Below are 25,388 nucleotides of genomic sequence, written 5' to 3'. Positions count from 1 at the left end.
TTTACTTGCCTATCAAAATGAACGCAGCAATGCCGTCAGCGATCACATGGCAAATTATGTTAGTATACCAGAAAGCTGGCGAATTAAAAACTACGCCTTTGAATTTGTGAACTCAATCAATGAAATGGTGCAGAATGACATTATGTGCAGTGTTAAAGATGCACGTAGTCTCATATACCCTGATCGTAGATGAGAGCACAGACAGTACACAAACACAACAAAATGCTAGTCCTTTATATTAAACACAGGGAGGAAAATGATGTTAACCGTAAAAGTGCGTTTGGCGGCGTCGTCCCGCCGACGGCTTGCACTGCTCGCGATATTGTGCAGGCAATAACTCCGTTTTACTCCAAACGTGGACGGGACATGCAGAGAACGGTGACGCTGCCCTCCGACGGTGCCTCAGTCAAGCCCGGAAAACACAACGGAGTTGCGGCTTTGTTAACGCGCCGAATGCCACGCCTAACTGAACAACATCGCGTGGCTCATCGAGAGGACTTGGGCGTTGATGACGCCTGGAAAAATGTACCTTTGGTGCGAGATGCGGAAACTCTTCTGAGAACTGTGTTTTCCACTTTCTCTCGGTCCACTGTGAAGAAGGGCAAAATGGAGGACCTAGCAAAGATTCTTGGTGAAGAAGATGCACTGTCATGCAGGCAGGCCCCTGAACGAAGTGCGATGGCTGTCACGGCACCGAGCTGTCAAGGCTGTTCTGAGGAACTACACTGCGCTTCAAGAATTCACCGATAACAGAGATCCAGTGGCAAAGTACTGCTACAAAACGCTGAGTGATTCAAAGTGAGCTGGCACAACGCTAGAGGCCTCACTTTACCAAGACGCAACCTGACTGTGATGGAAGGACACTGCTCTGCGAGAGCAAAGATTGAGACGTTGCGCTCCCGATACTTGAGGGAGAAGGATGCACAGCGGAGTGACCGTGTCAAGGAGGCAACGGGGACCTCATCGGCCGATTGTCTAAATACTGCTGAGATGACTCTTTTCATTACTAAGCTCTGTGATCACATGCATGCTCGGTTTCAAGTCGAAGCATCGAGCTCAAACATCACTTTTGACGCTGGATCAGCAGACATTGCCACACTGGCAAAGGAGTATGTGGCCATTCTCCAGCGCCCGCGGTCTTCGGAGGCCATTAACAGTCAATATGCTCCATTCAAGTACATAATGAAGCAAAAACTTCAACAGGGGTCAATCAGCACCTTCTCACATATGGTTGCTGCAGCACTTCGATGTGAGGCGCTAAGGGAGATCTCGCAGCTTGTGGATAATTGCGCTGCAATGCAAGCTTCCAGTGCAGATTGCGAAAGAGGATTTAGTTTCATGAATCGTATCAAAACAGCATGCAGAAATCGTCTTGAAGTGGCACATTTGGACCAGCCGACGCGCAAGAAGCAGAGGAACAAGCATTGGAGAAGCGAGAAGGACACGTGAACAATAAGGTAACATGCAAGTCAGATTTGTGCATCTTCTAGTGACATTTATTTACATTTAAAAAAAATAAAATAATTTAACATATTGTTAAATATGAGGGATGCGAGTGACGACGCTGAAGCCCTCCCCCACAGTTTCCCCAAAAACCCGAGAGCAAACCCTGATTGGTAGTAGAAATGCTCATAAAAACCGGAGTAATTAGATATTTTACATAGAGAGTTACAGGAATTTACACTGTATCACAAGCTACAGCACACGTCATTGTGCAAAATGTGCATGTTTTCATGTGAACAAAATAATATATCTGACAGACGCAGATGTGTCATTTGTTCCAGAACATGACCCTCACCCAGGCCAAAGCCGGGCTCCTGTGCTTAAAGCATTTTCATCAAATCAATTGCATTAAAGGTTAACCAATGACAATTGCTGCTGTATTTTGATTCTTCAAATAAGCCACGCAACCTGCTATGATCCGAGGTTTTGAACCGGTGTCGTACTGGTGTGTGGCCACAGCGGGCACATCTGATGTTGCTCACAGTGGGCCTCCGTGCGCTCAAGGAGCTTGTGCGTCTGCCCGGACACACAAAAAATTAGAGGGAACATTGGTTGGCAGGCAGCGTGACGGCAGCGGGGGGTACGGCGGCGGGTGTGCGACTGCATCGCTGGTGCGCGGTGGCGGTGGGAGCGACGGCGTGACGGTGGTGGAGAGTGCGAAGATGGTGGGAACGGGATTGTACCTGGGAGCGTGTTGGCAGGTGGCGCGACGGCGGTGGAGGGAACGTCTCACCACCACGTTGGCGTTCTTCTGCTTTCATGTCTCGCTGGCTTTTGTTTGTCAGGGACGAGAGGAACCAGTCCATCATTGTGAGCGGAGAATCGGGAGCCGGGAAGACTGTTTCTGCAAAGTACGCCATGAGATTCTTTGCCACCGTCGGCGGATCTGCCAACGATACCAACGTCGAGGAGAAAGTCCTCGCTTCCAGTCCCATCATGGAGGTCGGTCCACTCTCGTCCAGTTTAGTCATATAGGTCACTCGAGTCCACATTCTTTCAGTCTAGTCTCGTCTTTGAGAATCGGTGTAGTTCATATTAATCCAGTCTACTCTTGTAATGGTGGCAATGCCCGCTAATTCAGTTTAGCCCGGACTAGTCTGTTTCACTCCATTCCAGTCAAAACTACACAAATCCAGACTAGTCCCATCATGCAGGTCAGTGTACTCCTCTCTAGTCCACAGTAGTCCAGTCTAGTCCACAGCGTGCACACTAGTTGTATCTAGTCCTGTCGTGGAGGTAAACTACTCGACTCGTTCCTTTAACCCTGATTGACTCGTTCCTTTAACCCTGATTGCAGTGTTAAAAAATGCACAATAACGTAAGTGTAAAATGTGAAGAAAACAAAAAACAATCTTTGCTCAGTAGAGCACAAACGTCATTTATATGAAGTGTACTGGTATTTAAATGCACTGTAGTATTGAGCAGTACTCCAGTCAGACATGAAGTTCAAATCATTTCTTTTCAGGCCCAGTTATACTGTCGTGTCATTAGCACTTTCCTAACACGAGTCATTTGTTTTTAATCAATCCATTTTTTAATCTGTTTTAACATATGCATTAGTATTACCTCATTTGCGTGCATTAGTTTGAGCAAAACACGTTGCTATGTACACCTAAAGTCAATAATGCCGATGGGTTATCATTTACTGTAACATCGGGGCTAATCTTATTAGCTTGTCCCTCTGCTATTCACTATTAATATGACAGTTTTGATTGACTGCATATCAATACAGCAACATGGCGCATGACCCTGCGATGTGACTATTCCGCATGCGTACATTGCGATGATGACGCTCGAACCATATATTGTGCAGCCCTATTTTAGTCCAGTCTGGTCTCTTCAGGACCGTGAAAGGAAAGTGTCTTGAAGGTGGTCTATTTTCCTAGTGTATTCCCGGTACTGACGCATAGTTCCTTTTATTTGACTTCCTGTCCGGGGTTAGGCCATCGGGAACGCCAAGACCACGAGGAACGACAACAGCAGTCGCTTCGGCAAATACATTGAGATCGGCTTCAGCCGCAGCTACCGCATCATCGGGGCCAACATGCGAACGTACCTGCTGGAGAAGTCACGGGTGGTCTTCCAGGTGCGTTTTTTTTATACTGTCGTGTTGTCAATCGCAGAAGTTGGGGGGGGGAAAAGTAAAAAGGATTTTCGACCAAGTAAGCAGTAGAAAGTACTGATATCTGTTTTCAAATTTAGGAAGTAAAACAAAAACCTCATTTGGAAATTAGTCATGTCGGTGCATGCATGCCTGAAAAAGCTACTGACGTACAGGAACCAAGTAGCTGTACTTGACTATCTCCCACCACTGGGGGGGCGGGGCGGTGGTCTGATGTTTTTTTTGGGGGGCGGGCTGGTATTACAGGCTGAAGAGGAGCGCAACTACCACATCTTCTACCAGCTGTGTGCCTCCGCCTCTTTGCCGGAGATGCAAGACCTCAGCCTAAGTGAGTCTTCTCCTTTTACACCGCTTTGCTTTCTTTGCAGCGCCAAAGCTGTCGTTTTATTGCAGGGCTTGGACAAAACGACTCGCCCAGGACAATATGACTTTGGACTTGCTTGAGACCTGAAGGCTAAAGGCTTCTTTATACTTGCGCGGGCGGTGACCGGGCTAACGTCACTGCGGCTAGCTCGCGCGCAGTTTGCCTTTATAGTCGAGCGCAACCCACGCGCGCAGTTTTGAAAATGCGCTGCAGTTCTCCTCCGAGTCGGGGGTGTCGCGACGGCTGGTATTGGCTCGGACGCCACAGGGTGGAGCTTCCTCTGCATCTTTTGGCCATTTCCGGTAGCCGTTTTTGCTTTCCTTTCTGTAACGAGGAACAAAGCAACAACAATGGCGACCGTGGAACAGCGTCTGCTCGAACAATTGGACCTAGATGACCAGACGGTACGTTTAATGATGCTGCAAAATCGATCGAGAAGGCGGCGACGTAGGTTCTATGTGGAACCGATAGGAACGGTGAATACGTCATCACAAGCGTGCGACTAAAACGGACCAATCACGAGAGATGGTCTCCACGTCATTCTATGCGCAGCGCCAATTTTTGCCGCGTGCGCGTCAGGTGATGGCCGCGCGGGCCAATGCGTCGGTCACGCGATGCGATGCGGGCGTCGTCGAGCGCGGGAGTGTAAAGAGGCCTTGAGCTTTGACTGAATTAACACTCGCACGTGTGAGTTGATCCCATTTCTGCCGTTTGCCACCAGCCAGCGCCGAAGACTTTGTGTACACGTCCATGGGCGAGAACATCTTCATCGAGGGCGTGAACGACGCTGATGACTTGAACAAGACCAGGCGTGCTTTCAGACTGCTAGGTCAGTGGCTTTTTTACCCAAAAATCTTTTTCTCGGTCTTTCTTTCTTTGTTCAGCCATACTCTTCATTCTCCATGCACACACGCTATGTTGTGGGTCTGTTTTACTCTTTGAAATTGTTGGGATTTCCCCCATGACAGACACCTTCAGACACCCAACAGGTGCGTGTTTGTGTGGTGGCATCAAGACAGTTGTAGGTTCTCTTTCAAGCTCCCTCTGGAACACTGTTAACAAATACACACATTTATGGCACGTACAGTTTCAAGGTTCCCGACATTGCCACACTTTTCCTTGATTTAACACACACTGGCAAATCTGAAATCCGTTTTAGTCGACACCGGCCACAGTAGTTGGCCTCAGGGAATTTCACAATCATTCAGTAGCAGCAAATGAATCTAAAAAAGTACACGGTGCCAGTTTGAAAAGTGCGCGGTCGCTTGGGTAAATGACGTAGTTTGAGGAAGTCTGTAAGAAGTAGCAATAAGGTAGTCGGCCCAGTTGTGTTCGTCTATTCCAGCTACGCCGCTGGGGTTCTACTAGAAAGTTTAAGAAAACCAAGCATTCAATACCACAAGGCAGAAAGCATTAAGTACATGAGTAGTGTGCAAATTTGGAGTCATAGTGGACCGAGAGAGTTCCTAAAAGGTCCACTCGAAATCCCTTTGTAGTGATTCGGGAGTAAGGAATGCTGAAGGATTCCGAATGCAGTCATGACCTGATCACTGGATAGACTGTTTTTATAAAGTCGACGCTAAAATGGATTACTTTGATAATGAAACAAACAGTAATTCTCATCTTTTAATTTATATTTCATTTAATTCAGATTATTTAACGAATTCTTCAGTGAAATGAATGGGGAAAAAATTGAGATCAATGAATTAAAAAAAAAAAAAAAAAAAAAAAAAAATGAGTAAATCCATTTTAATGAAGCAGTTTCAGGGGAAAATGGCAAATGAGGACGCAGTCAGTTACTCGCCGATTCGTTCCTTTTTTTTCCACAAATCACGAATATTGCTCTGTCCCCACGTGATCTGTCAGTTGAACACATGAAATTTCAAGTGTTTGAGAACAAATGTATGAACCCGCTTCAATGCTCAACTCTGCGGGAGCTGTGCGGCATTCTATTGGCTCAAGATTGAAAGTCTTTGCGCTTTATCGACAACGACGAGTGAAAACGGTTAGGTTCGTTACATGAGAGTAAACCTGTTTTGTTCACAAGAAATTGCTGTGATGCTTCGGTGCAGAAGGAACTGGTTAGCGCCAAAGGTATGTGCGTGCAGGTTCATTCATTACAGCGTATTACGCTGCTGAGTCAGCTCATTGTTTTAGTTCTTGCATCGCTCATGCCTCCGAGACCTTTTAGAAAGTTTGGGAAGATGATGTAGCGACAGTTGTTTTCCTTGGTGAAGTATTAATTTCTTTTTGCCCCGCTGGCCGGCGTGAGTGCGGATTTTCCGCGTCTGAAGGGCACTTCAACATCACCTCAATGCATTTTCCATTGTCCGTGTGTGCAGGCATCAAAGACGCCAGCCAGAATGCCATCTTCAAGGTCCTGGCGGGCGTCCTGCATCTGGGCAACATTGAGATCTACGCCGAGAGGGACGGAGAGTCCTGCCACGTCTCGGTGCGAGCTCGCCTTTGTTTGTTTGCTTTGTTGCATTTCTTGTCAACGGCGACGACGTCCGTGGTCTGGATGTTTTGTGGGCGAGAGTAGACCAATCGGTGCCCCGGTCGGATAGCGCTGCAGTTGCCCTCGGCCGTTTGCCCGTGGGGCTCGGGCCGCTTGTCGCCGAGGCTTCCGCTTTCCTGGATTCCTGTGACCTGGGGACGAGCCCCTGTGGCTTTACAGCGCAAGCGCGAGACTAAAAAACCAGATGGGGACTTGAGCCACTGTGTTGGCGGCTTGACTTGACAAATACAGGAAGTCCTCGAGTTCCGACGTACTCGACCTACGACGTTTCGACTTTACGACGCCCGTGCCTCGTCCGCCATTTGGTCCTTTTATGCCGAAACAGTTTTACTGTGTCACAGTGGAGTTTTGAAGCTTCCGCTGCGGTATTATAATTGAGGTTTATTGAGAATCAGACTTGATCCGTCGAACAGAACAAAGTTTCTAGAAGGGAGAGAGAAACAAAGACAAACGAAAAAAGCACTAATTGTAAACAGCATGAGAGAAGTAAATCATTACATTATCTACAACAATGAAACGTTAAATATGAGTGTTGCACGGGGCTGTAGCGCTACACCCTGTGAGGGAAGGACGGGACAAGGACAGGAGAAGCAGCATGCGGGACCAGGGTCGTGAACCCGGCTGTACAACTGAAGTGCGGTGGCATTCATTATGTCAATTATAAAAGTGTACAGGACGAGAGTATAAGTGAGGGGCTCCACAAACGATCTGCATATTCATGAGAAGAAGAAGAAGAATCACCGATTATTGTCACGAACATGCATGCATGCACACGAAATTCGTTCTCTGCATTTAAGCCATCACAGTGAACACACACACATGTTAGCGGAACACACCGGAGCAGGGGGCAGCCGAAGCGCCCGGGGAGCATTTCGGGGTATCAAGGACACCACAGCCGTGAGTCTGGGAGATGTCAGCGGATGGTCCGGTCGGGGTCTTGAACCTGGGTCCCCCACGGTGGCAGGCGATGATCTCTTAACCATTGGCCCACGGCTGCCCTCGGCAGTTATCTGTTGCAGTAAGGGGTGTGCGTCTGCGTCTGCGGATGCACGCGAGTGAATTGATACCGTTTTACACGCACAAAGACTGACGTGTCCTGTAACTGTCGTGGCCGCCACCGCGGCGGCTGAAGGACCCCGCCCGATCAATCGAGGGGCGGGATCAGGCCCAGGGGTCCACCCGAGAGCAGCCCGGCGGACGGGACGCGTCCCACGCCGAGGGACCCGGGGCGGTCCGCCGAGGCGCCCCGACGACCGGCCGTCGATGCCGCCCCCACCCCACAATATCGCAATATAATATCAGCAATGTTGTTTGTGTTTGTTCCGATGCGTGATATGAATTTTAGGTCTCGTTGCCCAGCAATAGATTTGACTTTGCATGAGATAAACTGTGACTTCACAGGTTGCCAAAGACAAAATGGAATGACTCGATTTATTCGAGACTTCCACACCCTGATGCCGATCGCGAGGTCACGTCGCCGGGGGCCACCGGCCGCCAAGTCCCCGAACCTCGTCACCGCTGATTTTCATTTCAGAGCGACGACGTACACCTGGCTCACTTCTGCAGGCTTCTGTGCCTGGAGCCGCGTCAGATGGAGCACTGGCTGTGCCACAGGAAGTTGGCGACGGCAACAGAGACGTATGTGAAGAACATGTCGGCCAAGCAGGCGGCCAACGCCCGCGACGCCCTGGCCAAGCACATCTACGCCCGCGTGTTCGACTGGATCGTGGCGCGCATCAACGTGGCGGTCCGCACGTCGTCCAAGCAGCACTCCTTCATCGGCGTCCTGGACATCTACGGGTGCGCGGGACCTTCGCCTGCTCTCGTCTGATCACACCTGGTCTCACCTGATCTCGTGTCGCGCCGCAGGTTCGAGACCTTCGAGGTGAATAGCTTCGAGCAGTTCTGCATCAACTACGCCAACGAGAAACTGCAGCAGCAGTTCAATTCGGTGAGGCCTATCTTAGAATAGACTAGATCAAACTAGTTTAGAATAGACTAGATAAAACTGGACTACAATAGACGAGATAAAACTACTGTAGATTAGAATAGACTAGATCAAACTAGTTTAGAATAGACTAGATAAAACTAGATTAGAATAGACGAGATAAAACTACTGTAGATTAGAATCGACTACATAAAACTAGAACAGACTAGGTAAAACTAGATTAGAATAGACGAGATAAAACTAGTTTATAGGTAAAACTAGATTAGAATAGACTAGATACACTGGATTAGAATAGACTAGATAAAACTATTGTAGATTAGAGTAGACTAGATAAAACTAGTTTAGAATAGACTAGATAAAACTAGATTACAATAGACGAGATAAAACTACTGTAGATTAGAATAGACTAGATAAAACTAGTTTAGAATAGACTAGATAAAACTAGAACAGACGAGGTAAAACTAGAATAGACTAGATAAAACTAGACTAGTTAAAAGTCGATTAGAATAGACTAGATAAAAGTAGATTACAGTCGACTAGAATGGAGGGTAGGGCTCAAATCAATTTTCTCCATTCATTCAAATTCATTTGTCAGTTTTTAGAAAATCTTTTTGGGGTGGCTTCCATAGTGGAAAGCGGCCACCTGCTGATGTGAACTCCTCACACTCACAACATGGCTGTAAGCAGAGTGGAGCTAATTGACAAGAAAACCATAGCCAGTGTTGACAATGTTGCCATGTGGCGGCTCTAATTTTTTACTTTTCAAGCACCTAGCGAGTTTAATTGCGAAACAAACATGAGCGGAATCATTCGTAGCCGTCCGAGAACCTTTAGGATTATTTCGAGACCCACAGAATTTTGTGTTCCGTCGCAGTACAAGCACCAAACCTACTAAAAGAAAAAGTAGACTTTTCTTTCACCATAAAACAAAAAAGATAAGCTAATCATCAAAAAAAAACCCAAAAAATCATTTCTTTACAGATACACAACTCAGAAACGCACCGTGACGCTGACTCCAGTTGAACGCCGGCCGCTGTTTTACTCGGCGTCCGTCAGCCGCGACCTCGTTTTTGCCCTTTGTGACGCACGCGTTCTTCTACCTCGCATACTTACGCTACATGCAGTACTACTACATGAAGATACATTGATTCCAAAATGGCGGCCGACAGCCGCGTAACCTCTACATTCCTCGATCATGTCCAGAAGTCTTGACTTTTTCTGCGATAGTTAGCACCTTCGTTTGCCTTTTGGGTGCGACCGCGGGTGCCCTTGTCGGTGCAGCACGTGTTCAAGTTGGAGCAAGAGGAGTACGTGAAGGAGCAGATCCCGTGGACCCTGATCGACTTCCACGACAACCGGCCCTGCATCGACCTGATCGAGGCTCGACTCGGCGTGCTCGACCTTCTGGACGAGGAGTGCAAAGTCAGTCTGGCGACGCTCCGCACGTTTGTACCGCTACAGCGGTGCCTTGACATACAAGTTCCATTTGTTACGAGACCACGCTGGTGTCTCAAATCATTGAAATGAGTTCACCCTTTCCGGCTTGACCATGCATAGATGATGATGATGATGATGATGATGATGATGATGACATTCAAACGAAAACAAGACCAAGTTTTTGGTAAGTTTTTCAAATAAATAGGCCGATTAATCAGTCATCAGAATTTCATTCTGCCGAATGTTGGAGTGGACGCGGCCTTCAAAGAATCCACATCAGTCGGGCCCGACTAGAAACACACGGTAGCGTTCGTGTGACCCGGCGGCGTGGAAAACCCGTGTACCTAATGATTTGTCCTCCTTGGTCCTCCTGACCGCAGTGCTGCAAGGAAACCGATGTGATCAGAAGCTGGACAGATGTTGGGAAGTTTGCTCGGAACACGCGTGTGTGTTTTTTTGATGCATCGAGATAAAAAGCCGCCGCTTGTATCTCAGAAAACTCGGAAATCAAGGTACTCGTATGTCAAGGCGGCACTGTATTGTCAAATGGTGAATTCTTGTAATATGACAATTTGGGTACATTATGATTTGAATTACGGCAGAACGGTGGGCGACCGGTTAGAGCGTCCGCCTCGCAGTTCTGAGGACCGGGGTTCAATCCCCGGCCCCGCCTGTGTGCAGTTTGCACGTTCTGCCCGTCCGTGCCTGCGTGGCTTTTCTCCGGGCGCTCCGCTTTCCTCCCACGTCCCCAAAACGTGCGTGCTAGGTTCATTGAAGTCGCTAAATTCAATGAAATGCTTGTTCGTTTGTATGCGCCCTGCGATTGGCTGGCGACCCGTTCAGGGCGTACCCCGCCTCCTGCCCGCAGTTAGCTGGGATAGGCTCCGGCACGCCCGTGTCCCAGCGAGGACAAGCGGTGTAGAAAATGGAAGGATGGATGGACTTTTCATACGGTAAACATTAGTTTTCTTGGAATATAACTTTATTCGAAGGCTCGACCGATGACGGCTGGGCCAGTATTCCGCATTCGGAAGCATTTCTGCAGTTTTTGTTGTTGTTGTTTTTTTTTTTCCTCCTTTCTTTAATAATCCGATGGCCAATAAGAGATCAATTTAAAACTTGATCATCTTCGGGGAACTATATATGTATTTACATTTTCCGTGAACTTTATAAGATGCGCTGCTGACCCTGCTTGATCCCTGAAAAATCGCCGTATCGCTACTTCATCCTTAAGAAAAAATTCAGTTCATTTTCAGAGAACGCTAATTTTCTTGCCAAATAACTGAATGCGGCCTCGACGGACTGTCGACCTTCCTGTGGCAGGTACCCAAAGGAACGGATCAGAACTGGGTGCAGAAGCTTTACAAGCAGCACGCCTCCAACGCGCACTTCGAGAAACCTCGAATGTCCAACTCGGCCTTCGTCGTCGTCCATTTCGCTGACAAGGTGAGGGCGCCTTTTTCTTCGTCTTTGTTTGAATGTATATTTTGAACATGAAAACATCGCCAAAAGAATAAGTCGACAGCGACGGACGCAACTGTTTGACCAAATGGTTTCCCGCTATGTTTGAGGAAGGCACACAAAAAGCGGGGGTCACGTGAGCAGCAGCCGTTCGCTCAACCCAACAGGAAGGGAGCGACCATCTTCCGAGTGTGCAACAAATTTCCAGCGTTTTCATCCGATGAATTTCTGTCATGGAAAGCTTGTTATCTCGGCATGCTGCGTGACGGGGGCGCGGTATCGGAGTTGACATTTGCAATGTCCTTCTCCCCAAAAGAGGCGATGTTTAATCGCGCCCCTGCACGAGCTCCGAAAAAAAAATACCCCCAAAATGTTTTTTATGGATTTATTTCTTGATTTTTAGATACATTTGTTGGAGTCAAGTGTAAAAGCTGATTAAATGAAGGTAGGACACGCCCCTAAAAGGCCCACGTACAACACTCCAGTTGCGGATGTGAATTTCAGCTTGCCCGGTAATTCCAGTTTGGTAAACCAGTCACGGGCGGCTTGAGACGGCGACCAAATCGGTCGCAAACGCGACTTTTGTCCGCTTGTGCGATTCCAAATGTCATGCGAGCGCATGTTTTAATGGAGAGAGCGTCCAATCATCGTTATGAGTTCAAGGCGAGCCTTACTCGAAGAAGGGGCCCCCCTGAGCCAAACAAATGAGCAAATCAAAGTCAAGCATTTGATTTATTTTGTTACCTAAATTTAATTGACCTGTTTTGTCCGCCACTGCTTGTTGCAGACAAACTCCTTGTTCACAGGAGCATCATTTGCAAATATCATATCTGGAGTCACTGTCAAGGGAAACTCTTCTTCGTGTGCCGTGGTCACGCTTTACCGCCTCAAAAATGGCGCCGCCAAATCGCGTGCTGGTGCCACCAACGGAAAAAGTGGGGCGCACCGGTGCCACTTGCGCAAACGTTAGTGTGGAGCCCTGACGCTTTTGTTTCGCTACAGTGTTTTGGAATATTGTTATACAATACAGTGCTCGTGCCAGCACGGTGAACGACGGGTTAGCACATCTGCCTCGCAGCTCTGGGGGCCGAGGTTCAATCCCCGGCCCCGCCTCTGTGCAGTTTGCACGTTCTCCCCGTGCCTGCGTGGCTTTTGTCCGGGCGCTCCGCTTTCCTCCCACATCCCAAAAACATGCGTGCTAGGTTGACTGAGGACTCTAAATTGCCCGTAGGTGTGAATGCGAGTGCCAATGGTCGTTTGTTTCTAAGCGCCCTGCGATGGGCTGGCGACCCGTTCAGGGCGTACCCCGCCTCCCGCCCGAAGATAGCCGGGATGGGCTCCGGCACGCCCGCGACCCGCGTGAGGAGAAGCGGCTCAGAAAATGGATGGATGGATGGATGAATACGGTGCCATTTATTTGATGAAAAATGGAAGCACAAAAACGAAGGTGGTTGGAAGCAGGCCGGAAGGGATGAACGGCATTTTGATTTATTAAATGAGGAAAGTTTCACGCGTGTGCGTCTCGCCGTGGCCTCTAGGTGGCATACGAGTGCGCCAGCTTCCTGGAGAAGAACCGGGACACCGTGTACGACGAGCAGATCAACCTCCTCAAGGCCAGTCAGGTGAGATTCCAATGGCTTCCCGAGCCAGCAGATGGCGCCAGAGATAGTTGCTGCGGCAATCTCGACACGTTTGCCCTTCGTCCGGCCGGCATATGCGCAAGCGACTTCCGCATTGGGCAAAACGGGCCGTGACGGCGCAACCGTAGGAACTCCAAACGGCGACGATGTCTTTCGTTGAAAGCAAAATGTCACCGCAGGTTCGGCTTCGTTTGTGTTCACATATATCATATTTGCATCAATAAATAATACTCGTGTATTCAACTTTTGTTCAAAGACACCAGCCGTAAAAAAATAAAGTTCAAGCAAGTTTGGCCTCTAATCAGATCATTTACTCATTGATTTATTTCGAACAATTTTTACATTGACCATTTCATTTATTTTAAGTGATAACATTCAAATAGGATTTGTATTTTAATAACCGTTTTGTAATTGGAATAAATCATTGAAAACAATATCATAAAAGCACGAATGACAAATCGGCATTATTTCCGATCAATCTCCGTTCCTCCCCTCGCTTGCGGTTAGGGGCTGCGGGTCGCGCCCGCAGGTACGTCGCGGTAGATACGACACGGCCGTTTTGAGTCCGCCGCGCCGCCGGCAACGGGGAGGTCGAAGCCATTCAAGCGCGTACGGACAAGAAGAGCGAAAGAGCGACGAGGCCGGCGCGTTGTGCGGCGTGCGGTTGCCCCAAGGGAACTGGGAGTCCCTCTTACATGACAGAATATTCCTTCGTTGTCAGCTTCGCTTCTCCTCACCGGCGCTTCGCCCATAAATTCTTTTTTTGCTTTTTTTTTTACGCTTTGGTGTTGACAAAGCAGTCATGGATTGAGGAGCGATAAGCGAATTAGGATTTCATTTCAGTGTCCGTGCATCGCCTCCCACGGTTACGTCGAACGCCCGACGTGGCCGCTACGTCGCCGGCGTTCGCGTCTCTGGTCGTGACCCGAAGAACGGGATCGCCGAGTTTCCTCCGCAAGGGCGTCCGGGCTCCCGCTTGGAGAACGGGCGAGAAGCGCGGTCATCCGAGTCCCGCCGCTGCTCCTCCGTATCGAGAGGAGCCGAATGAGGTGGCTCGGGCATCTGATTGGGAAGTGGCGGGGGAGAAGGAAGTCCGGGCCGCCGCCCGCCGCGGATAAGCGGAAGAAGATGGATGGAGAAACTATTCGTCGCATTCATTTCGCAATTGTTTACATTGAAATGTATGAATTGCGTATCAATCACTGCGTTCGGAATCGTTCGCTCATTCCCGATTTGAAGCGGAACTTTCTGGGTCCGCGATATAATTCAAAAGAAACTTCCTCTCCGGTGATCGGAGAGTCGGGAATGAGCGAACGGTTGGCAACGCAAACAAACGGGTGGCCCGCTTGTCCTCAGCTTCAACTGGTGGCCGACCTGTTCGACGGCGACGACCCCGCCCCCAAATCGGCCAGAGTCAACGTGCGCGCTGCGAGGGCCGCGCCCAAACCCCCCAACAAAGACCACAGGAAGACCGTCGGCCTGCAGGTGACCTCCTCGTGTCGAGTCGTAATGTGGACATTGCGTGTTTATGCAGATGCTCGATAATATCCCTCGATGGAGATGTAATATACGTTGCGTGTTCAGTTCCGCAGCTCTCTGCATCTTCTGATGGAGACGCTGAACGCCACCACGCCGCACTACGTGCGCTGCATCAAACCCAACGACGACAAGGAGGCCTTCTCGTGAGTACGCCAGCCATCCGCGCAAAAATGGAAACGTGTCAACGGCAGAATCACGCACGCGGATGTCAAAAACGGAAAAGGAAGTCTGTCGACAATTGAAATCAAACGTTAAGAGCAGAAACATCGAACAGATGAGATGCCAACAAATTTAAAGACACGAACGCACACGGCAAGAAGTGAGACCTCCCCGGAGGATGCCAGGGGCCGCCGCGGTCCTCGTGCGGCCGACGCGGGTGACGAGATCCCGCGAAAGCCAAGTTGACGTGGAGTTTGCGTGCAGGTTCGACTCTCGTCGGGCCGTGCAGCAGCTGCGAGCGTGCGGCGTCCTGGAGACCATCCGGATCAGCGCCGCCGGATACCCGTCCAGGTCAGCCCTACTTCTCCTTCGCCATCTTCCTCATCCTCACGCGCCGCCCGAAGGACTCGTTTCCGTTTTCGCATTCGTAAGTCGCGCAATTACGCGGGGCCGCTTCGCTTCGATCTATCAAAGCCGAGACAGATGGCGACGGCCGACGTCGCGTCCCTGCGAGAGTGTGATTGCGCTCGAGCGAGCGCCGCGGGGGGAACGGATCTTTTCCAGCGGCGGAAACGGTTTTGAAATGCCACAAAGCAAAATGATGGCCGACATACAGTATGTTCACGTCAGCACCTCGTGATTGATCTGACTTGCCGGCCAGTCGCGAGGAGGAGTCACGCCGTACCGCCGAAGACGAAACCGCGTCTGGCTCGTTGTAGCGCGCCGTGACAACCGGTAGAGCGGTTTTCAGCCGTGCCGTCCCAAGTTTTAAGCGGAATGTTTCGCCGGATGGGCAAGTTGAATCAAATCAGTCATATTGTCTACGCCATCACGGGGCCCAAAGCGCTTTACAGAGGCTCACGTTCATTTACCGACGGGCCGCCGCCAGATTGATGGGAAAGCGCTACTTTTGTCTAAATGAAGCGCCACAATTTGGCTCTACGTAGTTCCTCGGCACACAGATTCCATAAGATGATACTAAATGAAAAGGGCACGTAAACAAGCCCCCCCCCCCTAGAAAAGCGAGTGAAGTTGTGAATGGCGAAGCGCGGCTGTGGCCAGGTTGCGCCGTAATCGTCGCTGGCGTCGACACGCGAGCAACGATGCATTCTTTGGAGTCAACGGGTGATGGTTTTGGAGCAGTGTGGGGAAACGGTGCCATTTGTCCGGAACGTGAACGTGCGCACGCGTGCAGGTGGACGTACGGCGACTTCTTCAGCAGGTACCGCGTGTTGATGCGCAAGTCGGACGTGGCGAGTCCCGACAAGAAGTCGGTGTGCCGGAACCTCTTGGAGACGCTCATCAGGGTGAGAAGCCGCAACACCGAAGCGGACGGTCGGTCGCCTCCGCCGGCCTTATCGAGCGATCGATTAACGGACGATTGCGGCGACTCAGGAAGGCGACATGTTCCAGTTGGGAAAGAGCAAGATCTTCTTCAGGGCGGGCCAGGTGGCCTACTTGGAGAAGTTGCGCGCCGACAAGTTCCGCGCCGCCTGCGTCGCCGTCCAGAAGACGGTGCGCGGATGGCTGCAGAGGGTCCGCTACCGCAAGATCCGCAAGGCCGTCGTCTTGTTGCAGCGATACGGCCGAGGATACCTGGCGCGCAGGTCGGTACCCCGCTTTTACACCGTCGCGCTAAATGTTGCTGGAAATGTTTTCATGAGGTGAGCAGAAAATAAAAAGCCAATCTGGGCCCAATTTCCACATTTTCACAAAGGGGTCTACTCACCTTTGTTGCCAGCGCATTGGACTTATGGTTGTGTATCGAGTTCTTTCAGGATACAGTAAAAACAATGAATACATTGTCGCAAAGGTGTTATCCAGCCGTTAATGTCTCAAGTGCTGGCCACGAAAGTGGGCACACCCCTAAGTGAACATGTCCAAAGTGGAACCGACGTGTCCATTTTTGGATTGCCCGCCATGATTTTTGCGCTGCTTCAGCACACGTCGGTGTGCATTCAAATGTTTCTTTCGTGTTGGAAAGAGAGAATCCCGTTCTGATGAAAATGGGAGGGCTCGGCTCACTCTTGCAAATACTGAACATGCGGAGCTCGTGGCTCACTTGTTCGTCATATCGAATACGCTCCTTTTATTTCTTCACGGAGCGGCAACAATTCGTCGATGAATAAGTTAACTGACAACGATGTTGATCATCGGTGAATCATTTAGAAACCCGCTTCATTCAAATTTGTCCAAATCCTCAGAATTTCAGCCTCTGAGCCGTAAACGTTTCCCATTTGTGCGCTCATCCATGTTTGCAGACTTGATTGATTGATTGATGATCTATAAAATAGGACTTTGACTTTTCTGAAGGCTGTTCCAGATCAAACCAGGAACTGAATTGTAAACCGTTTGTTTGTGCATTTTGTGCACTGTCAGTTTGAAATAATGGCAATAAAGTTTTTTTCATCCAATACCTTTTATTCATTGCAAAAAGAATCAACAGCTTGACCGATCGTCACTGGGGAGCACAATTTTTGTCGCGTTAGCACTTTGCAACTGATGCGCAATCCAAAACCGATCTCAGTTTTTCTCGATCGCGTTTTTATTTATCAAATATATTAGAAAATATTTGTTCTATCCCCGTCAAGTTTTTGAACCACAGATCCCCGTTTTCTTGAAAAATACTGTACTTAACAGATTTGATCAAACTTTTCAAATATTGACAATCTGAAGGAAACGGGCACGACTGCAATGTTTATTTAACACGATTATGTTTTACAAAGGATATGGCACAAATCCTCTTGATTCCTCCGTGTTTGCAGATATTGAGAGTGCTGACCTATTGCGACCGCACAAACAAGTTGCCACGTAGTCTAATCGGAATCAGCTGGCAAGTCTTAATGCAGCTGATCAGTGGAATTTTGCTTATCTGGGGAAAATCCAGTTTGGAATCAGCGTGCCCATTTTCGTTTGAATCGGCATAAAACGCAACAGTGCTCTTTTTTAGTGTATTCAAATAATCATGAGTTGAAGTCCTATTTTTCATTTTTTTTGTTTCCATTTTCTTTGCAACCATTTCCCATCGTGCGTCACGCCGCCGTGCGCTCCTCCTCAGATACGCAGAGTACTTGCGCCTGACGCGCGCCGCCGTGGCATGCCAGAAGAACTACCGCATGGCCCGAGAGCGCCGCGCCTTCCTGACGGTGCGCCGGGCCGCCGTCACCGTCCAGGCCTTCGCGCGGGGGATGTTCACGCGCAGGATCTACCAGGAGGTAACGCACGCGCACGCACCGGCCGGACGGACGACTATTGTATTATCGTAGCTCTAGTCCGAGTCGGCCAACACGTCAACCGCTGAGCGGTCGGCACGCCAACGGGGTCATCGCCGTGCGGACGTCTCGGGGGAGGTCGGGAACAGAAGGAGCGTTTGTGAGTCGATTTGTCAATTTAGCGGGCCGCCTCGCTCCCTTCCCGCCGCAGTTCCTGCTGCACCACAAGGCCCTGATCGTCCAGAGGTGCGTCCGCGGCTGGCTGCAGAGGCTCAAGTACCGGCGGATGCGCCGCGCCGCCGTGGTGCTGCAGTGCGCCTACAGGCGCTCTCGGGCGCTGCGCCGCTTCAAGGCGCTCAAGACGGAGACGCGCTCGGCCGAGGCGCTGAAGAAGCTCAACACGGGCATGGAGAACAAGATCATGCAGCTGCGGAGGAAGATGGACAACCAGGTAAGTCCGCGCGTGGCCCGCTTTAGTTCTGCGGTTGAGAAGAGATTGTCTTCCGCGACGCCCGCCCGGCAACGAGAAATCGGACGATCACGATGTGATCCACGTGCAAAACAAAAGGTGTCGCCCCGAAGCGCAGTCTACTAAGAGTCTCTGGTGTGCGGGCCTCAGGGCGAGGAGTACCGCGAGCAGAACGAGCAGCTCCTACGCGCCAACACCACACTGGGCGCGGAGCTCAGTCGCGTGCAGCAGCTGCTGCAGCGGGCGCACGGCCAGCGGGGCGGCGCCGCCGAGCTGGCGCCGCTGCGGGCCGAGCTCCAGGAGCAACGGGCGCGGCTCGACGAGGCCCGGGCCCTCGAGAGCCGGATGGAGGACCGGCACCGGGACGAGAAGCTGGAACTGACCCGGGTGAGACCGCCGCACGCCGCCGAAACCGGGAACGTTTGTCGTATTTCCAGTCAAAACTCACCGGCTTGCGCCTCAAAACGACTCCTCGTCACCTCAGGAATAACTCGCTTCCCGAGCATTTTGGCTTTTCCAGAAATTGGAGGAACGCCACTGACAATTTCTTTCAAGTGAAATGTTGATACAAAATGAAGTCAGACGAACCAACCGCTTTGGAGACAATCTTCACTTGTTTCACGATCATTTTTACTCGAGTTTATTTTTCCACTTATTTCAAGTGAAATCTTGCTTGAAACAAGTGAAAATTGTTGCAAAACAAACTTTTACGCGATGCCTCCTATGTGAGGTGCAATCGGATTACTTTGGACTAGAAATACGATAAATAGAACCGCCTCCGCAATACGAAATGCTCAATAATGCTTGGCTAAAAACAAAAAAGTCAACTTTTACTCGATTTACTTGTTGTAAGAACATTTAAGATAGGCTTACTTTTGTTATAATATCTTAAGATTTTTCAAGAAAAAGTGCTTGAACAAGTAAGAAATGCTTTGAAACAAAAAGTGTCGGTAAAAAAGCCAAACATATTTTGCCCTGATTTCGGCTATTTCATCTTGTTAGATTGTATCTTTGCGGTGTACTTCCTGTTTGCATCTGTCGCGCTTGATTGGTTGCGAGCCGGCGCGTGATTGGCCGGCGTGCGTCTCTCGCCTCAGAGGGTTGCCGAGCTGGAGAAGGAAAACGCCTTGCTCGAGAGCCAAAAGGAAGAACTCAACCAGAAGATTAAACAACAGTCCGGCCGCGCCGCAGGTCAGCCGATCGCACCGCACCGGCCAATCGCCGTGACGTGAACCAATCGCAGGCGGCGAGCTAGTCTCACGCCGCGAGCCGATCGCACGAGCCGCTCGCTGCAGGTGAGCCCGTCGTACGCCGCCGGCCGGCGCCGCGAGCCGATCCTGCGTCTCCAACCGATCGCAGCCGGCGAGGTAGTTTCGCGCCACGAGCCGGTCGCGTGCCGCGGGTGCGCCGGTAAAACTCCACCGGCCAATCCCGTGGCATAAGAGCCGACTGCGCCGATCGCGCGCCGCGGGTGCGCCGGTCGCAGCGCACGAGCTAATCACCCGAGGAGCCGAAACGAACCACGCGCTACCGGCCAATCGCACGACATGAGCCGATCCCACGCCGCAACGCGATCGCATCAGCCGATCGTATTAGACATTTGCAGACAGACGCACGCGCTCTCACTGTCACACTCGTGCATCAACCCTTACTCACTCACACACTAACGCGCACTCGTGCACATACATACTCATACGACGCACCCTCTAACGCGCACTCACAATCTAGCGCACGCCAACGCGCTACTGCTTAAGTCAGGCGTACTATTGTACTTTATGGTCAGTGGCATATTTCATTTGGAAACCAGTTCCTTTTCAACTCGTAGAGATACACGCTCACATAAACGTCAAATGTTTGCACGCATCCACCTCCGACACACTCACGTGAACGTGTCAAATCTGTTCACACGCCATCCTCGAATCCATTCAGAAAACGTATTCAAATCCTTTCACGTTTCCATCGCAAACGCTCGCATAGAGAAAAAAGAAAATCGAACTGAAGCAGTAGCGTTACATAGCATTATATTGTATAGTACATCCATATATATTCGTAATGTATATATGTCGTATACTTGTCGATTACTGTGTTACAATAACGCTTTTCCTCATTGATTTAAAATGGATGCTTTTAATGTGTAAGTGCGGTAGGATATGACGTCATGGCCAATCAGAATACGTGTCATTTATGGCGTAGGGCTACGCTGGCTCGTCTACCGAGAGCGAGACGCCATTCGTCGGACGCGGATGCCGCCGAATAAATGTGCCTTTCGGGCTAAAGCGCAGCGGACGTGCGCTTACTCCCGGACTCGAGACAACCAGAGTTTCAACACCGCTCCGTTACAATCTGAAACGTATACGGTTCGTTACAGGCAGGACGGCCGGATAGTCGCGTTTAAGCTCCCCTGCGCCGGTGTACCTAATGAGGACGGCCAAAGGGAACGAAGGAATTGAACTCGTGTCGTACATACGCGCCCCGGACGACACACTCGGAGTCAAATATTTCATGACTTTGTTAAATATAGGTACATCTCAATAAATTAGAATATAATTGAAAGGTTTTTCTTCAGTACTCATCGAGTGATTAAACACTGAAGTACTTTTCAGAGGGCAAATTCCATTAAAAAATCACTTTATTTCTTGAATTAATTCACTATTTCGTTTGACGTTATATTTGAGTTTCTCAATATGGGAGAATTTTTTTATTTGCTACGTGCTACAATCATCAAAATAATACATATTTTAAATCTGAAATACTTCACTCTTGAGTGTGTGCAGTGTGCAGTGCATCTCTATAATTTCACTTTTTGAATTGAACTAGCTAATAAAAGATTTAGACTATTCACGTGTGAGCATGATTGACATGCACACGTGAATGCATTTGAGTCGTGTTGACGAGAGCAAAACGCGTGCGTATGAGAGCCTTTCAGTAGTTTGTGTGCGTTTGAAAGCATTTGAATAGTCCGTGTGAGAGCTACTTCTGAATAATGTGCCTCACGGCCCCTCATACAGAGGACGTGGGGAGCGCGTTGCTGCGCGCCGAAATGGACGCCGAGCGCCGTCGCTACCAGAATCTTCTGAAGGAATATTCCCGACTGGAGCAGCGATACGACAACTTGAAGGAGGAAGTCTCTCTCGCCAAGGTCGCTCGGATTCCTCGTTGTTTTGTTTTTTGCCCGCTGGCTTCCTGTCGGGACGCGTTTGACCTTTAATCTCCGCGCGGTTCCAGCCGGGCCACCGCAGAAGCCCGTCCAATCAGAGCAGCCTGGAGTCGGACTCCAACTACACGTCCATCTCCACCTCGGAGGCGGGAGATGCCGACGACGCCGTGCGGCTGGTGGAGGTCCGTGCGTGCGCGTTCCTGTGTTTGAGTGAATATGTGTGCATTAGTGTGAGCGCGTGTGTGTGTGTGTGCGTGCATTACTTTTTGAGCAATTGTGTGATTGTGTACGCATGTGTGACGATGAGTGTGTGTGTCTCTGTATGAGTGTGTGACTGCATGTATGTGAGAGAAAGTGTGTTAGTTTGTGCGTGTGTGTGAGAGAGAAGGAGAATGTGTGAGTGGGTTAGCGGGTGTGCGTGTGCACTTGAACGCGCGTGTAGTGACCGAGCGTCTGTCGCGTTGTCGCAGGAGATGGGCGTGGCCAAGGCGGCCATGGACATCGGCATCTTCGTCAAGCTGCAGAAGCGCGTGCGAGAGTTGGAAGACGAGAGGAAGCGGCTGCAGGCCAGCGTGGACGAGGTGGGCACGTCGGGCGCGCTACGCGCGTCGAGACCGTCGGCCCGGTTCGGCGCCGATGCAGCACGGCAATCGCGAGACGATCTTAAGTCTTATACGATACCCTATGAGATCGCCCTCGGGTCTAACGTGTATTAAGAGCGGATTCGAGCGTTCCCCGCCACTGGCGCCGCGCTCGGGCGCCTCCGCGGCGGAGGGATTCGAAGGTGAACTCGCCGTCGGAGGGCGACCTCTATCTAGCAGACGCCGCGATCAGACGCGAGCCGTTTACCGTATTGAAATTAGAGAAGGCGAGCGATCCAAACGTCGGTCCGAAGCGCATTGACATGTTGCGTCATAAGGAGAAATCCCACCCTCGCCAAATGCCGCGTGGAAAAGAAGAACTTGGAAAAGGGCCTTTCCAACCGCAATTGGCACGCAAACCAGATGCAAGGACGTCAAAGGTTATCGCCATTAAATAGTAAAACCGGGACGAAAGGGGGAGTTGGCTGAATACATGAGCAATGAAAATGGAAGCAAATTGTTTGTCAAATAAACAAGTTAATAAAGTATGTATATTTTTGTATACTTAATATTTCCAATCATCAAACAAATCATCTAAGCCCAAGTGAACATAAAGTGCTGTTTTGAAATGATAGTTTCATTTCTTAAAAAGTGAAAAAGTACCGGCCCCGAAATGTTTGCCCTGCAGTCTCGTCCTGATTGTTGGGTCGTGAACTCTGACCTTAACTGAGGCAAGCGAGGCCTGCAGTTCTTTAGAAGTCTTCCTGAGTTCCTTTGCGACCTCCTGGATGAGTCGTTGCTGTTCTCTCAGGGTAATCTACCTTTGGAGGCCGGCCCGCTCCTGGGAAGGTTCACCGCTCTTCCATGTGAGGATAACGGCTCTCCCCATGGTTCGCCGGAATCCCGAAGCTTTACAAATGGCTTTTGTGACCCTTCCCAGACTTTATTTCTCGACTGTTCGGGAATTTCTTGGGATGGTGTTCTTTTGTCGCAGCTTTTTTAGATCTTTTGTCGGGACAGATTCCGTCGAAGTGATTTCTTGATGGAACAGGTCCGGAGGTAATCAGGCTCGGGTGTGATCCGTGAACATGAGCCAACGGTTGTGATTAGCCACGATTTAATGCATGATTAAACCAAACCTTTTCACACAGGGCCAGGTCACTTGGAGTAGTTTTATTTCCTTCCAAAAATGACTTTTAAATAAGTTCACGTGGGTTATATTTGTCTGATATTTACATTTGTTTGATGATCTTAAATATCAAAGTGGCGAAACGATGCAAAAATAGAAGAATTAGTCACCTTTGTTTTCTGACACGGCCCGGCTGCGCGTTTTTAAAACTCGAAACTAACTGTCCCCCAACCCGACGCTGCTTTCAGGACTGCGAGGAGGAGGCGGCGGCGGCGAAGAGTCTGAAGAGCGCCGCCGCGGCTGAGCAGGAAGCGGCAGACTTGGCCTACAACAACCTGAAGGTAGCGTGCGTTGTCGCGAGCGGAAAAAACAAAACGCGTCACGACCGGCGTTTGCGACCCGCAGCGTCAGGAGCTGGAGTCGGAGAATCGGAAACTGAAGGCGGACCTGAACGAGCTGCGGCGCGGCGTGGGCGAACGCGCGGCCGACGCCGACGCCGACGCCTCCCGGCAGCTTCGGGACGGCTACGACATCCTGATGAGTCAGCTGAAGGCTGCTAACGAGGAGCTGGACGCGCGCAAGGAGGAAGTGGTCATCCTCAGGACGCAGATTGTCAGCACTGCACAGCGACGCGACAACAAACGCGCGCAGGTTAGCGACTCGACGCGTTACTCGCCCGCAAACGTTCAAAGTTACAGATACTACGGTACAGTCTATCGCGGTTGACTTAATTGCGGATTCATTTTCAGGTACGTGTCGTGCAATAAGCCACCTGCACGTCTCTGATATAGTCAACTTTACTGGGTAAAAGCTGCATGATTGAAATGAGGCCGTAGTGACTCGCAGGTCAATTGAGCTGCTTTTTCTGAGCAGATGAAGAAACCTTACCAAAACGTATGCGTCACCAAATTCCTTGAGGATTCAAAGGACATGACCGGAAAAGTCGTCGTTTCAAAAAAGTATATACACTAAATGAACAGGTCATCTAAATAGACGCATTGCTCCATCTTGTGATCGGTTCTCGTTTTTTTTTTTTTTCAACTCGCTGATAGGCCCCAGAAATCCCGATCGTGTCATGCCTACTCGTAACGACGACGACGACGACGTCTGGCTTGATTTTCTCCAACTACATTACTGTCGTTTAAAACCGTTGCTTTTTGCTGACTATTTTGCAGGACCGTCAGTGTGCAAATGGTTAACCCCGGAAATTGCCTGATCGCACCGTTGTTTACGTCGCTAAAGCGGGGCGTGCCCAAGAGGCGTGTGCTTTTCTTGTTTGTGTGTGGATGGCGACCTCAGGTGGACAAATAAAATACCTGCACCTCTCTGAAATGCATGTATGAAACTTGGACTTATATTGATCAATTAGTATCATACATAATTCGTCACTACTTCGCATATTTGATTTACTGCGGGCTGTTTCTGGAAATTAACCCCCACGTTTGACTTCAAAAAAGTGAAAACTTTGAATGAATTAAGTTAAATGTAGAAAGAAAAAGTTCAAATAAGAGTTAAATGTGAAAGTTTAATGTGTTCAGAAGCTGTTTTAAAAGAACCAAAAATGGTACAAAAGGTAAAATAGAAAAGCTTAAGTATGTTAAGGACAAAAAGAAACGGAATAAGAAATAAGTTACGAGAATAATGTTACAAAAGGGGGGGGGGACGTGGTGTTTCGGTGGCGTTCAAAAAAGAGAAATGTTTTCCAGAGGGTGATCTGACGTGTCCAGCAGGCGGCGCTGTGTTTTGATCGGTTGGCGTTGTGTTGCAGGAGAACGCGAGCACCGACGAAGCGGACACGGCGACCTTGCCGTCTGACAAAGACCAGGCCTTGATGGTTTACCGGCGAGTTTGCCAGTCCAACGAGTACGTTCCCCGATGCTGCTTCTAAGCCCCGCCCACCCGCTCCCCGTCGCTAACGTTTCAGCTCTGTCGTCGGCAACCCGCTCGCTTCCTCTTTCAACGGACGCCACTTCCGACGTTCTGTTGGCGCACGCCGGCCTCAAAGAAGTCACCAAGTCGCCGCTTGCTCCTGTTTCTTCTTCTTCTTCTTCTTCTTCTTCTTCTTCTCACGCCCGTGCGCACCTCACGTGGTCCGCATCTCGTCGGCCGGCGGTGCGCCCGAGTGTCGCCGCGCTCCTCACGGTGTTTT

General features: G+C 49.9%; 1 protein-coding gene across 1 annotated transcript in view; it reads left to right on the top strand.

The window, feature by feature from the left end:
• The window catches only part of myo5b (myosin VB), a 36,717-nt gene that overhangs the window by 5,145 nt on the left and 6,184 nt on the right, over positions 1–25,388 (top strand). The window contains 25 exon segments of the mRNA XM_061697761.1: positions 2,289–2,445; positions 3,446–3,589; positions 3,872–3,953; positions 4,711–4,818; positions 6,332–6,441; positions 8,042–8,307; positions 8,377–8,458; positions 9,737–9,877; positions 11,216–11,338; positions 12,892–12,975; positions 14,350–14,478; positions 14,578–14,675; positions 14,956–15,042; positions 15,887–15,998; positions 16,087–16,298; positions 17,750–17,906; positions 18,115–18,354; positions 18,523–18,759; positions 19,470–19,563; positions 21,381–21,511; positions 21,598–21,711; positions 22,000–22,110; positions 23,488–23,580; positions 23,645–23,890; positions 25,008–25,102. Coding sequence (XP_061553745.1) covers positions 2,289–2,445; positions 3,446–3,589; positions 3,872–3,953; positions 4,711–4,818; positions 6,332–6,441; positions 8,042–8,307; positions 8,377–8,458; positions 9,737–9,877; positions 11,216–11,338; positions 12,892–12,975; positions 14,350–14,478; positions 14,578–14,675; positions 14,956–15,042; positions 15,887–15,998; positions 16,087–16,298; positions 17,750–17,906; positions 18,115–18,354; positions 18,523–18,759; positions 19,470–19,563; positions 21,381–21,511; positions 21,598–21,711; positions 22,000–22,110; positions 23,488–23,580; positions 23,645–23,890; positions 25,008–25,102 — 3,453 coding nt within the window.

This window comes from Phycodurus eques, chromosome 15 (assembly GCF_024500275.1).
Source record: "Phycodurus eques isolate BA_2022a chromosome 15, UOR_Pequ_1.1, whole genome shotgun sequence".
NCBI lineage: Eukaryota > Metazoa > Chordata > Actinopteri > Syngnathiformes > Syngnathidae > Phycodurus > Phycodurus eques.
This window is presented reverse-complemented; position numbering and strand designations above follow the sequence as displayed.